This window comes from Megalops cyprinoides, chromosome 8 (assembly GCF_013368585.1).
Source record: "Megalops cyprinoides isolate fMegCyp1 chromosome 8, fMegCyp1.pri, whole genome shotgun sequence".
Classification (NCBI taxonomy): Eukaryota; Metazoa; Chordata; class Actinopteri; order Elopiformes; family Megalopidae; genus Megalops; species Megalops cyprinoides.
The window spans coordinates 10,096,007-10,110,813 of record NC_050590.1 but is presented as its reverse complement, the minus strand read 5'-3'; the positions used below and the strand labels follow the sequence as shown (position 1 = coordinate 10,110,813).

Sequence of the window (14,807 nt, the reverse complement as noted above, 5' to 3'; positions counted from 1 at the left end):
GATCAGTTGGACAGATTGACGACATGAAAATTACACTCGGAATCAAGCCGTCGTGTGCCAAATCGTAGACATCAGGAAAGCTACTAATTAGTATAGACATTATCTGACCTTTGCTAGATATGTATGAAAACATACTTCATGAAGGGAAACGGATTTTAATCCAAATGAACATGTCGTATTGACAGATGCAGTATAGTAAACTACGGTCTGCTGTTACAAGATTGGTAGCACTTGTGATATCTTGGTGGAAGCTGGATTTGTCATCATTCTTAGTGACAGATGTAATCATTTTACTGGAGATCAAATACTCTTATCATGCAATAAGGAAAAAATGGCGATGCCACACAAAATACATATAAATTAATAATTATCTGTAGCATATTAATGTAATCAATCGTTCGATGTGTAATTTTAGGGGTAGAGAGCGTTTCAGTCCTTCGGTCCTTCTTATTTCCTGCATAGAAGAATCAAAGATTGTAAAGGGAAATTGATTATATACGACGGTCATTCACGGAGTTGGGTAGGTCAGTTGTATGATAGTTATGAACCTAAGCTGATGTCTGTTGCCTGATGAAACGGCATCACCCCCCCCCCCCCCCCCCCCCCCAACACCCCCCTTCACTCCACCAAAAACAAAAAGTCCCGTTGAGCATTTGTCAACGCCACATTATGTCACTAGATGGCGATGGAAACATGGAAGTTCATCTGCAAAAAATCGAGCAGGGAACTAGTATTGTTCAATGGCTAACGTTTAAATAATGAATTAAAATGTAAATGTATTACCTTTTGTTTACATTACATAATGTATAGTCTGAAATGTACAATCAATATGTTGTATTAATTTTTTACAATGTTGTCCTGTGTCTTAAATATCACAGGAAAACGCATACGCGCGCACACACACACACACACACACACACCTGAGGGAAGAAAATGGCTAAAACACACAACAAAAACTCAGACGTTTTTATTGTAACACTGATAAGAATTGAAACACACTGAGGTAAATTAAATAATCCATCAATCTCTCTGTCCTGCTGTGGCACAGAGTGATATGCTGGTCAAATTCCCAAATTCTGGGTAAAGTAGGTGGGAGCCAGTTCCTTTGAGGTCTGGTAGCTTCACAGTTTAGTAGAAAGTTTTTTTTTTTTTTGTCTTTTCAAAATATTTTTTCAGACTTTCATCTTTGTGTTGAGTTTGTTTCACATAAGATCAAAATAAAAAGAATTCCCAATGCGGGAGAACATTCAGGTGTTTCACACTACGATAAAGGAGCAATTTGTTCTCCATTATCTTCTTTTGTTTGTACACGCTCATGTCCCTTGGCTTGGCAAACTGTGAGAAGGGAAGCAGGGGCTTTGTGGGGCCAAGTGAGTGCCAGGTGGACCAATCAGAGGATTGTTTCACGACTCAAACTGACGAGGCTGTGAGGGCGGTCAGAAAGCGAGGAGCCAGGTGGAGCGGGCGGCCGAGGGGCACGGTGGCGACGCAGGGAAGAGGAGGGGGAGCTTAGAGCTCCACAGCTCTGCAAGTGCAGGTCTTCCTGGGCACGCTTCCTGAGGCTGCGTACTCTGCGTGGCGACTGTGTCATCACCTGGAGAGAGAGGCATGCAGCCGAGAGAGACACGGGGTCAGTTACATTACATTACATTATTGGAATTTAGACACATTTATCCAGAGCAACTTACATTGGTTACAGTTTTTTTTTACAATCTTATCCATTTATACAGCTGGTTATTTACTGAGGCAATTGTGGATTAAGAACCTTGCCCAAGGGTACAGCAGCAGTGCCCCCATGGGGAACCGAACTGGCAACCTTTTGGTCCTTGCTCCTTAACCACTGTGCAACAGTGCCGTCCCCCTTTCTTAATGCAAGCTTCAGGTTTGTTAACTTTGGCTTTTCTTGTCCTGTCTCCTCTCACCTGGTCGATGATGTTTGCACTGAATATGGCCTCCTCCATGTGCCTCTGGTCGGATTGGATAACAAACTTGATGCTGTTGACCACTTGCTGGACCTCCGGAGGTAGGCTGCAGCTGGAGTGCTCCAGGAATTTGGCCACCAGTATTTTGGTGTCTTTGTAGGTTTTCAGGTCAGCCAAGGAGTGCGGGCGCTCTTTTGAAATGGCCTGCAGCCCCCGGGGCTTGAGACGGATGTCCACTTTAGCGCTGTCCTTCTGCTTTCTGCTGCTGAGGATGCTGTGTTTGGCTGAACCCTGGTGAGACACCACTACCGCTGTGTATTCTGAGTACTCAGCTGAAAGAGTCCACAACAATAAGCCAAATGAATTATCTACAACTCAACATAGTTTCATCAAATGGAAATGAAGAAGAAAGCTCAGAATATTTTTTAAGTCTTACTACTGCACAAATTCTCTATCTTAATTTTTTGTCAGTATGATGGACTACCCCAGTGTGCTGGTGTTTGTTCTGATTGAGCTCAACACTGATTAAGTTTTATGAGCTGTTCATTAACTACTGGTCAGTACTTGCTATTCTTTGTGAGTTACTTGATTTAATTTGTCGGCAGTGTTGAGCACAGTCAGAAAAGGCATGTATAGTACTAGCATCCAAGTTTGTTTTCTAGTACATAAATACCATACGCCAACACTCACCATTCACATGTCATTGAGAAAAGCATTCATGATGTTATTTTCATACTTTCATACTTCATTCATTCATTTTACAACCTTATTATTTCCATTTCCCAAAATCACAACCTAACATTTATCTGTGTATTTAATATTGCTGATATGGATGGCAATAAAATTGGTGTGAGAATGACTAGCAAGTGACAGGATACTACTGACAAACTGTGTGAATGGTAGGGGAGTTTTTAAAGTGGCATAAATGTTTGTTTTGGGAGGTGATGGGGTATGTGGGTGTGAGAGAGAGCAGGGTGTGTTTGGCTGAAGATGAAGGGGCTCTTTAGGCACTAGTTCAGCAAAAGGTGTGAGTAGAAGAGTTGCACAGATGTGAAGGTGTTACCTGGCTCAGGCGAAGTCTGTGGGGAGTCTTCAGGAGGCAAGTTGCTGGCAGAGGCGCAGCCACAGCTGTCACCTGCAGGGGGCGTCAGAGATACATTAAAAAGTGTGGCTGACAGATACGGCTAAAATAGATGGATCTGATGTGTCTGCAGGTGGATGTGTACACAGATGCTGTGAAGCAGTTTTTTCCCCAATAAGCTTTACAGAATAATGGAGAAACTGAAGGCCTGATGATCAATGTAAGAATTTAATGCTAAATTTTGGATATTACTGTATCCTATACAATAATTAAAAATGTGCTTTTGTCTCTTTAGCACAAAACACTGCATTTAGAGTGTTCTACACAGTGTGTGTGCATTCCATTTATTTGAAAACATTGGGCTTCCAACCTGTAAAGTCAATTCAGTCACTTTGTAGATGCAAACAGAGAAATCTCTGACAAGAATACCAAAAATGCAGTAAAAATATATGAATGAATTCTACATAAATGAGATGCAATCCATGCAATTCACTTAATAATAAAAAGGATAACAACAGCAATAGTACTACTTCTAACAATAATAACAGTATTGTTACTATTATTGTACTACTACTGCAAATACTAGTACTACTAGTAATAATTATGATCATTTTCATCATTTAGTCACATGATCCACAGAACTTTTGACAAAGCACTAAATACTGTCTTGATGAAATTTTACTTTTGGCAGTTTAAATGTTAATTATTTTCTCAGTTATGCAGAGTGGAAGTAATGAAACCTTTCTCATGTCTGAGTGTCTGAATATCCCCCTTACTGTGAAACTCATTTCCAATAAACTGTGCACATAATTCATTAATATCGGTCTCTTCAGCCACTCATTTTTAAACCGCAGCATATTCCACCTCACTAGGCTCTGCATGTTGGTTGTATATTGGCACATGAGCTGAACATGGCTGTGAGAACGCTTATGGTCCTGTGTTAACAGACATGCTGGCTGCATAGCGTCGGTTTCCCTTGGGAAATGAGGCCTGTTATCTCTCACACCACTGATAATAAACAGAGTCTTGTGAGTACAGCTGCTGTCCATATGTGACTTATATGGGCCTGCGCCGCAAATCATCTTCCAATCTAGATACGATTTTGTTTTTTGATTTATTTATGTTTTGTTATCTCGGTCTTGATGCCCAGTCATGAGCCTGTATAAGCATGGAGAGGAAGCGACACAGGGGGGAAACTCACGTACTTCCAGAGAGGGAGGTACAGGAGATGGGGTCACTGGTAGAGCGCACCATTTGGGCAAGCTTGCGGTACCTCCTGCCGGGCCAGTGTGGGCGGGGTCGTTCAGAGGGAGAAGGGCAGCTGAGTGCAGAGTTGGAGGGGAGCTGCGAGGCAGAGGAGGAAGAGGACGAGGGAGACCACACGCTGAAGCACAGCCTGTGGCTGCGTAGCCGGGGAGACAGGGAGGGGCACGCAGGGGCACTGGGAGCTGAAGCCATGCCCATTGGGGCTTGGGGGGCGGAGACAGAGGCAGGAGGGGGAGGAGCAAAAGGTGGAGAAAATGCTAGCTTCCTACTGGATTTCTCTCTGGTTCGTGTGATCACGGCTCCGGCGGGCTCCTCGCGCTCCGGCACGCTGGTGTTTTCCGAGGACCAGTCAGGCGAGTGGTCCTGGGTGCGGGAGTCCTGTGCGTGCGAGGACTCGCTGTGCCCGCCGTCGTCATTGTCGCAGGCGGGACTGCGGCGTCTCAGCGAGCAGCGGGCGCTGTGCTCCAGGCTGGCGTAGCTTCCGTCGGTGGGGGCGGCGCACAGCGTGCCATAGGGGGACACGTCAGATGGCGAGTGCAGGGAACCCTGCACCTCCAGGGAGCACAGGTCTTCCGAGGAGCAGCTGTGGTCAGGCAGGTCCGCCACCTCTGACACCATGAGGGAGGTGCTATCCACAGAGGCTGTAGGGTCAGGGCACAACATAGCACATGTGTCATACGTATTCAACCAGAGCCAATGCGTAATGATCACCCTGGTGTTTCACACTGCCCTTTAAGTTGACAAATGATCTTAATGCTTCAGCGCTCATACATAAAAACTGGGAGGGGGATGGACATTTAAATTTCAGTTGAGTAAAGGCATTCAACAGCAGTTAAAAACCGTTTGCTAATGGAAGCAGAATGTGTGCTTGCTGTGTGCCAAGGACACGTAGTCCTTTAGGATGGGTGCACCACAGAGACTACGAGGAGTCACATGATCCTCCAGCTGGTCCAAAGCTCTTCTCACCCTGAGCACTGAGGCCAGCTGTGGTGTTCCTCTCACAGAAGCTAGACTCTGTGGCCTGCTGGTCCAGGCTGGTTGTGACCTGCAGAGGGCGGTATTGACACAAATATACAGTGAAGGACGGCATGGAGAGTGTAATTCTACCATGTCCAGAGGATTTCGTTGGCCTTTCCCACCGTACAAGACAGGCAAAGGTACAGCTCCATTTCCCCCTGCAGACTGCAAAAATCATGAACCTCCAGAAAAACAGCAGAGAATATGGCTCTTACTGGTGAACATCTGACTGAGGATGTACAGCTCCCCTCTGAACTCCCTCAGGGTCCATGATGGACCTGTACTGCAAGGGCATTCCAACAGCAGCCGGAAATTATCTTCATTTAGACATACTCCACATGTTAGTGACCAATTTGTGTTTTCATTAAATCGTGTCATCCTTAGGAATAATTTTCATGCTAAAATGGTTTTAAAAAAGCAATTCGATTAACGAAATCAGTATAAATAATCACCACACCCCATAACTAATCACACATCAGTGCTCCACTGAATTGCTGAAAATGGTCAGCAGTAGTAATGAAAGCTCCCTATGATGTTTTCCTGTTCAGATGATTGCTTATTCACGTACTGCTGCTGCCATGAAAACCAATCAACCTGTGTGTAGAGTATTGATCTACTCCAGCACCATGTCCACCCTCTTCAATCGATTCCAGGCCAGCCCACTTCAAGGGCCTCTGAGTCACTCACATTGTAGAGTTTCTTTTTTTTTTTTTTTTTTTTGTCAAGAGGGCATTACATCACTTAGTCATAGCACTTGCTCTAGTTCATTACAACATGCATCAAGATGAAATCAATTCAAATTTGTTTCAAAAGGGTTAAAAATGATTGTGTTACATTGATTTAATGTTATTAACAATGTCCTTTGGGGAGCATGTATTTGTGGAAAGAATTCAGAAGCCTCCATTTTTAAAATCAAATTACTTTTGACATCAAAAACTGTAAAACACGTTATTCAAGAGTCAGGTATCCATTCTGACCAATGTTGAGTTCTTCACATTTTTCATTGCTCGGCACTCCACATTCTTTTCAACAAAACGGTCACTGCAAACATGAGAGAAAAAGACCTGCATCATTCATGGAATGTCAGTCTTCAAGGTTTCAAATCACAACTCTTAAAGCCCCATAAAAAAGAGCCACATCTTCAGATGCCTTTTTATGCTGAACAAAAAGGTAGTTCTTAGGTGTTTAAGGGAGCAATGGATTGCAGAGGAATGATACTTTTAAGGGGCTGTATAGAGACAAAAAGCAGCCAATGAAATCATGGATGTGATTAAGGAAAAGAGACACCAATCATTATTTCAGACAGACATAATAGGGAGAATGCTGGCTGGGTGACAATAACACAAAGACAGAAAGAGAAAGATGTCCTTCCGTAAATGAAAAAGGGCAGACAAGCAAGCCAGGAATGAAGTATGTTATAAAGCAAGTAAGAGCATAAGATTCCTCATGATTTTCTGCAAAAAAGAAAAAGAAGCAGTTTTATTACTTGTTAGAAACACCTTCATACTTAATCTCAATTCAGCTGTTTTCAGTTCCAGGAAGGAGAGGCCATTTAATTTTAAATTAAATTCGGGCGCTCAAAGATCAGGCTTCTGAAAAGCTTTATGAGTGCAGGAGTGAAAGGAGTCACTTTGGGAGGAAAATGTCACCCTTTTTTATTGCCTGGCATTTATTAGCGGCTGTAGCCACTCAATGCTGCAGATAGCTTCAGATAATTCCCTCTCACTGCACTGATCCCCTACTGAAATTAAAAGATCCAGTTTGAACAACTCTCTCACTCTCTCTCTCTCTCTCTCTCTCTCTCTCTCTCTCTGTCTCTCTCTCTCTCTCTCTCTCTCTCTCTCTCGCTCTCTCTCTCGCTCTTTCTCGCTCTCACGCGTGCACTGTGTCTCTCCCTCTGTGTGACAGAGACCATTGATCTGGCTTGCTCCTCCTGGGAGAATGGTTTGCTTTGCCTCTCACAGTCCACATCAAAGGAACATTCAGTCAATTACAGTGACAATAAACATTGCCAGTGTATTAGAATGTCTGACCTGTCACTAATCTGATTGCTGCTTATTACAGGTTATAAGCACTTATGCAGCCATCATACAATTGGCCTACTCTTTCCTAACACCCACATCACATCAAATATTAAAAAACCTACAAGAAGCCCATAAAAGTTGTTGTTTTTTTTTTTCTCAAAACATCTAAAACGTTGCTAGCTGATGAATGAACCCCTTGCCTGTGTTCCTGTCAACAACAGACCAGAAATAAAGACCCTGGAAAAAACCAATACAATTGTGCTATCATTCATAATAAGCACTTCCTAGCAACCAAACAGAGCTCAAGCTGAAGTTCTTTAAAAACTGGATGGCTTGCTTCACAATGCAGATGTGGGGGGGGCTCACCTGACTAGCTGGGGTCTGTCCCACCACAGCCTCATAGGGAGGGGGCAGCTCAGAGGGGTACAGGATCCCGGGACTGTTGATGGGCACGCCGTAGATAGCACTGAAAGGGGAGTGAGGGAAGTCCAGGTGCAGCCCTCTGACATAGAAGCACACACACAAAAAGAGATCAGGAATCTCTGGCACTGTTGCCACATTTTCACCACAGTTCGTCCTACAGTTTGCAGCCACTTCATGGCAATGTGCTCTGGTGAGCCCTTGGAAAAGATTAGAGGCCATTTGGAAACCAAACTTTCTCATTTTGGCTTGATTTTGTCAGATTTATTTCTGATATCTTGTCAGATTTCCAAACTGGTGAGCGTCTCAGTTAACGCCAGCACACTTTTTGTGGTGTTAGTACAGTCAGGAAGGCAATGTGTGACTGCTACAGAAGAACAAGGAACTGGGCAGTCATAATGAGCCCTTCCAGGACACACTCATACATGACTAGGAAGTTTGCTCACTCAAATCCTCACTGATGTGTGAAACTGGTCTGGCTCTTTCAATGGATTGCACTATAGCAAATTGTCTGTGGTTTAACAATACTGTGGAACAATTGAGAGATAACCACAGAGAAAAATCACCAGAAACTATGCGACCTACAGATTTGTATAGCTTTGGAGGTTTTTGATACGTGTTGGATAAACTATTCTTAGATACCCATGAGATGAGTTCTGCTCATTTGAAACTGCATTTGTAATGTATTCATACACTTATTTTGTGTGATGTTCATTTGTTATAAATGATGCTTTCTACATCAATCAAGCCCTTTCATGTGTAAAATAGGGGGTGACACACTCTCACTTTATTCCCATATATCACTCAGCACATAATGATGTCATGACGTGCTTCTAGCCCATAGCTACAAAACTGTATAAGCAGTCTGCTGGTGTGTCCATGTATTTACAGCCCTGAAGAGGAGCTGGCAGGGCCTGTCACGACACCTAAATCAGCACACTTTTATAGCTCAGTGGTTAACTTGCACCAGGAGGCGGGAATCCATACCACATTTACACAGCCTTCCCTATGACACAATGCAACATCTGCACCTCCTCCACAAAGTTCAAAGCCTCACACTTCTTTATGACATTTCAGAGAAAACTGTACTGGGCAGATGTCATTTACCCAAACAGGTGTATGAGATGTGGATGAGTGCACCCTACATAGTTAACAATTTCATTTATATAGTCATTGAGAGTCAGAGAATGCATGACAAAATTATATATGTATAGCATTATATCTGTGCTTTGGTTTAGGATATACTGTCTTTCTTGCACATAAAATATTCTGTTTTCAATCATATTTGATGTATTTATGGGCTAGGCAAATGAGTACAAATGAAAGATCAAAGACTGTGTATAACTGAATTTTATTGGCACTACAAGGGACAATGTCCGCCAGCCAAGTCTTGCGTGGTATCCTGAGCAGGTATGTAAGCAAAGCACAACTGAATTCAGTCTTACACAGGGTTGTACGCACTAAGGCCACGAGAGAGTGATACCGTACCTTTGTGCCTCCATCATTGGAGAGCAGGTGTACTCCGGGGGGTAGTAGGGTGGTGGGGGGATAGGTGGAATGAACTCATCAAAGTCCAGGGTCTGGTGCAGGATGGTGCCGTGGGGGGTCATGCAGTCTGCATTCATTACACGTGATCTGTGTGGCATAAACTGGAAAAAAAAAAAACACATTTGCATTTTGAGTAATGGGAATGGCTGTAGCATTACTATATATTTTTTTAATCATATAAAAAAACACAACAAAAATGTATTTTATAAATATGTTATTTGTAATTTTGCACAAAGTGTGAAAACGGTGGAGGGGCATCAGGACAGAAACAATCTCAATTACAACAAGTCTCAATTACAATCAAACACAACAGACGAAGAAAGAAATCAAAGCAGGAATAACGTGCTGGCAAGAGAGACGCTAAACACAACAGAACATGGATGATGCCAGTGCCAAGAACTATTTCTCATCCTTGTTTATTTCTGGAGTCGTGAACAACAGCAGCATGCATCATCTGTGTCAAACCCTCAAAGGGTGGGGTTGTTTGTGTATGACATCAGCACAACCAGGAGGGTGAGGGGGCAGGATTTTCTGTGTGTGACATCACACACCAGCGAGGGCCAGAGGGACACGTAATATGCAATTTAGAAGTGTCAGTAGGAGATCAGCTGGACACCAGGCACAGTATCCTTATCTCCTTAGGAAATGTATTTCTTCCTGCATTAACAGGAAAATGAGCCGCAATTAGTGCCCCTTCCAAGAGCTGTGGGAATAAGAGGAGACAGGGCCTTTGTCATTCACCTTCCTCTGACCCCATAGTGAAAGAGCCATGTTTAATCTCTTGGTCCCTGTTTTTAAAAAAAGGCATGTCTCACATTCCTTTCCCTCACGATGTGCCAAACCATTCAAACTGAGTTTAGCCCTCATTGTACACATGCTTGGGTCCCACATGCTACAGAAGCTTTACAGTAGTGCAGAAACATCACATCCTGGTGTCAATAATCCACTTTGTATATATTTTGTTGCTTCCATTTATATTTGTGATTACCTACTTTGCTGACTATACTTGCATATTGATAGCTTGCGGTATAAGCTATGGTTAATAAATCTAGAAAAAGAAATTTCTCTAATCAACAGAGTTAATTAATTACGACAAAAGAGCAGTTTTGCTGTAAAATCCACCTCAAGACAACCAATTTCTGATCAAACTAAATTATGAAAACAAAAAAAAAAAACCCGCTCTATTTTATAGCCATAAATTAATGACAAAAAACCAAACAGGGTGTGAAAGCTGATAAAACGTCCTGTCCTTCAGCTTATGGTCCTGAGAGCCATTGTCTGTGTGCAGTGAGTGTGTGGCCGGAGTCAGTGCTGATTACACGTCCTGCCTCCCTATGCTCTGAGACGAAACGAATCCCCCCTCTCGCTCCATCAGCTGCAGCCACAGCCATGATAATATTCGCGCGGGCCCAATCAATCACAGGCTCTGGCCTTTCACGCACCCGTTTACGGTGCCACATTATTTACGGTGCCAGCCATAAAATGCACAAAGACTGCTCGTGTATAATATTAGAATTTTACGTTCCGGGAACTTTATTACCCTCCAATCAAAAGGTCTCTCGGGCAAAACTCTTTGGAGATATTAAAAAGGCGCCAATAATTTTGGAGTCCTCTGCTCTTTTTTTGTTGCTGTTGTTGTTTTATTTAGAATTTTCTCCGCTTTTTCTCTCCCAGCATTGGAATCGACAATTGCGTTTGTGCAGGAGCGCTGGAGCATAGCGAATGCAATTCTCTGATATACATGCCAGCCACAACTATTTCCCACGCTACACGTCCCATAGGGCACCATGAGAGAAAACGCTGAATGTCATCTGAGAGACTTACAGGTACCTGAACAAGATGCAGGGTGCTGAGAATGGTGCTGTAAGGGAAGGCTGGCCTTCATAAGCCACACTACCTCAGCAGAGCCAAGCCATTTGTGCTCCACCGCAACAGACCTCTGGTTGTTGATGAATGACAAAGCTAACACCCAACTCCTACTTAGCTGTAGGAGTCAGCCTACAAGTGCCTTAACTGGCTGAGCCACTTGGAAGTCCTTTTGTTGTTATTGTAATAATAATTGCGAAGGAAATGACATGTTTCTTATCAGCAGTTTTCAGCAGTCAATCTATGCGTTCCAAATCCTCGGCTTTAAAGGTCACAGTGTCAGATGTTTCATACACCCATGTGATTTCCCCGCCCCCGGCTGCAAAGCATTTATATTTTTAGGTTTAAGGATGGACATTGTTTTTCATCCAGCAATGCGAAGGGGGAAGAACGGAATCATTTTAAAAATGGCATAGCTTTCACAAACTGCACATCCTCAATCAAAGGCAGAATAAAATGTGCTGCATCTATTCACTGTGCATCCTCCAGACCCTCTGTGCCTCTCACCTGAGAGGTAGAGAACCTACAGTAGGAAACCTGCAACCGCCATCATTTGTGACACTAGGACTTATTAATTCAGACATTCCAAACCAACATGACACTAAGGTATTGAACATGATAATCCAGTACACGGGCATGTGTTTTAATTGTAATCAGAGCTCTGAAACCATGCTTTAATTACGATAAACAGCAGTCACACGGGTACACGCAGAGACAGAGTGCTTATTGTGTATGGGCCTGAGGGACCTCCTCCGAGATCACACTTACCATCTGCAGGACATCGGCTGACACCATCTGCATACAGCACATGGCAGTGGCCAGGGCACAGACGATGGTGGAGATGACATTCAGGGCACATACACTGAACAGCAGCTCCTGTTGGGCAGAGGAAGAGAGAGTGAAGAGGGGGCAGTAGATGAGGGGGAGATGGAAATAGGGGAAAGTGGAGAAGTGATTGTTGAATGGAGCTGCCTGTGTGTTTTCATATTAATATTTCTTTGAATGAACGTTTCTGGAGCTGACATGAATGTGAGAGACAAAACAGAGGATGAAAAAAAAAATCAGAATCTAGAGGAAACGAAAGGGAAATTAGCATGGAGCAGAGAACATTAATGACCTCAGGTAGTAAAAACACTGCAGAGCCGTAAAATAATTAATTCACAGACCATCACGCATCATCACTTGATGTCTCTTGTACATTTATGAGTACTTGAATCAGGCACCCACTCAGTATGTTTTTCTGAATGACCTGCTTTCCAGGTTTCCTGTTTATTTTACAAAGTGCAGCCTTTTCTGGTTTGCAAAGTAACATGAGAAAGAAAACTATGAAATTTCTGTCTGTGACATCCTGGCATTTCCAGCAATAATAGACAGTTAAAACCTGAAATGATGATTCCCAAGATTCAATATGGTGCCAGTAATGTGGGAGAACCACAAAAAGAAATAATGAATGAGATAACAAATATGTCTCTGATTTGAATCATGGGAGTTTTCAAATTCCAGAATAAGTGCAGTGAAATATCTTATCCTGTAGTAATACATTCTACATCTTTCTTTACTTGCTGCTCTACCAGGCAGTGCTACCAGACCTTTGCAGCCCTGCAGAGTTTCATTTCTCCTTCACTTCACCTGTCTGTTTCAGGCCCAAGGTGGTGGAATGAACCACCCGTATTGGCCAGGACAGCAGAGTCACTGCTGATCTTCCAGCACTGAAGACTCACCTCCTCAGACTGTATGTTTGGTCCCACATATAATTATGCTGTAGCACTTCAGTCATTCCTGAAAGGAGCTTTAAGGAGCTTAAGGAGCTGATTTATGTATTGATACTTGTAAAGCTTGTGTTTATTGTTATTATTCTAGTGCTTAATATAATGAGTTCCTTTTCAGTATGGTGCTTGTGTTATGCATATCTGTCACAATGATGTTTTCTGCATCTCCACAATTTCTCATGTAGCCTTATTGAATGTAACTTGCTTTGTAAGTGGCTCTGGATGATAGCGCCTGCTAAACAAATGCTGAATGTAAATCTAGTCTCTGTTTTCCTGACCTTGAGACTAATGAACGTGCATGTAAGATGCTTGGTGTGCATTTGTTCAGAGAGTCCCAGCTGATAGCGAACGGAGGCTGAAGCAGCAGCAGAGGGTCCTTATTTGATGGCACCCCTCTGTAAACCATAACTCTCCTAGGGCTCTGAGAAAGGGAGAGAGTGACAGCACCTCAAGGTGCAGTGACATAGGGACATGCTGGGAAGGCCCACTGCTGTTACATACCAAATGGTATTCTAATTGGAGTTGGACGGTAAACAGACACAACATCCAATGCTGGCACATAAATCTGCAGATAATCAGTTTTTGGAAAACATACACAAAGGAGGCTGTTTTATGTTTTGTTTTTTAATGTGTTATTATGCATTCCATTTATACAGCTAATTGCCTTGCCTTTTCTTCTCTTTTTATTGTAGGAATAATGTCTTTTCTGTCCCTGATACAATCCACAACAATTCACACAAAATATTAAACCTTCATTCAATTCACTGTTTTCTGTTATTTATGATGTGAGGTTGCACCACAACACCCTATGAAAAAAACTCTGCTAAAAATACATGAAATCAATAGTAATATACATAAGAAAATTTGCACTGCAATTTCTCATCCATTGGAAAGAAAATAGGTGGGGTCAGCCCAGGATCAGGAAAAGCAAGGGTACATTAACTGATGTGAGGGAAATCAGACAAGAAAATGTATAGTTAGTGGCAGAAAGAATACAAAAGAATCACAAATTGATATGTGCTTTTAGAATGGGCTGTGTGAATGTGTGTGTGTGTGAATGTTTTGGTAATTCTAGATACTGAAATACACTACCTATAGCCATAAATTGCGCACATGCAGTAACCCTCCTCTTCTGGTTTCTACAGTTTAAATATATATTTAAATATTTGTATAGTCACAACAGATCAAATACTTGACTTAATACCTTAACTCTAGGTCACATATTTAAACTACAACTGCATTAGATATTGCTGTGTTTCTGACATTCTGGTACACAAACAACAAAAACTTTACAGCCTTTGCCTCAGAAACATGATCACTTTTTTACCTGGTGCACTTTCTCTTTGATAAGGCCTGTGTTGTCTGGAAGATGTGGAAATCACAAATGTACAGTCACCACTCTTTCCATTTACATCAGTTCCAGCAATATTAAGAAATACATTCAGCAAAAAATCACACCAAATGTAATATCTGTGTAATATCTCCATTCAATGTCACAATGCAAGCCAAATGGGTCTATGAAACCAGCAGAGAAATATTTACACATCTGTACTTTGTCAGCTTTCTTTTTATTTATCATACCCCTAGACTGCATACAGCTTCACATTCTCTACACATTAAGCCATTCACTTGCCCTCACGCGGACTCACTGTACAATAAAAATAAACCATAAACTGTGATGGCTTGGTGTGATCCCATAATGGGGGGAGTGCATTCATGTTATTGAAGTGTGTTAAAACATCTGTCCTGCAGATGTGAAGGGTTATGTTAACAGCGTGCTCTGCGAGGTGAATGGTATTTACATATTGACACAGTAAATCACGGTCGGGCTATAATTGCAATAACACCTTTAGGGGAAACTGTTAACAGGCTGTGTGCACAGAGTGAATAACCT

The 14,807-nt window shown here is 42.5% G+C and overlaps 1 protein-coding gene across 1 annotated transcript in view; it reads right to left on the bottom strand.

Annotated features, from left to right (window-relative positions):
- Positions 1–1,358: 1,358 nt before the first annotated feature.
- LOC118782354 (protein FAM189A1-like) overlaps positions 1,359–14,807 on the bottom strand; it is a 53,880-nt gene continuing 40,431 nt past the window's right edge. Inside the window, exons 4-11 of the mRNA XM_036535672.1 lie at positions 11,913–12,020; positions 9,219–9,379; positions 7,677–7,812; positions 5,236–5,314; positions 4,209–4,910; positions 2,986–3,057; positions 1,923–2,254; positions 1,359–1,594 (exon numbers count right to left, since the gene is read on the bottom strand). Coding sequence (XP_036391565.1) covers positions 1,391–1,594; positions 1,923–2,254; positions 2,986–3,057; positions 4,209–4,910; positions 5,236–5,314; positions 7,677–7,812; positions 9,219–9,379; positions 11,913–12,020 — 1,794 coding nt within the window. The 3' untranslated portion in view covers positions 1,359–1,390. The remainder of the gene's footprint in view (positions 1,595–1,922; positions 2,255–2,985; positions 3,058–4,208; positions 4,911–5,235; positions 5,315–7,676; positions 7,813–9,218; positions 9,380–11,912; positions 12,021–14,807) is intronic.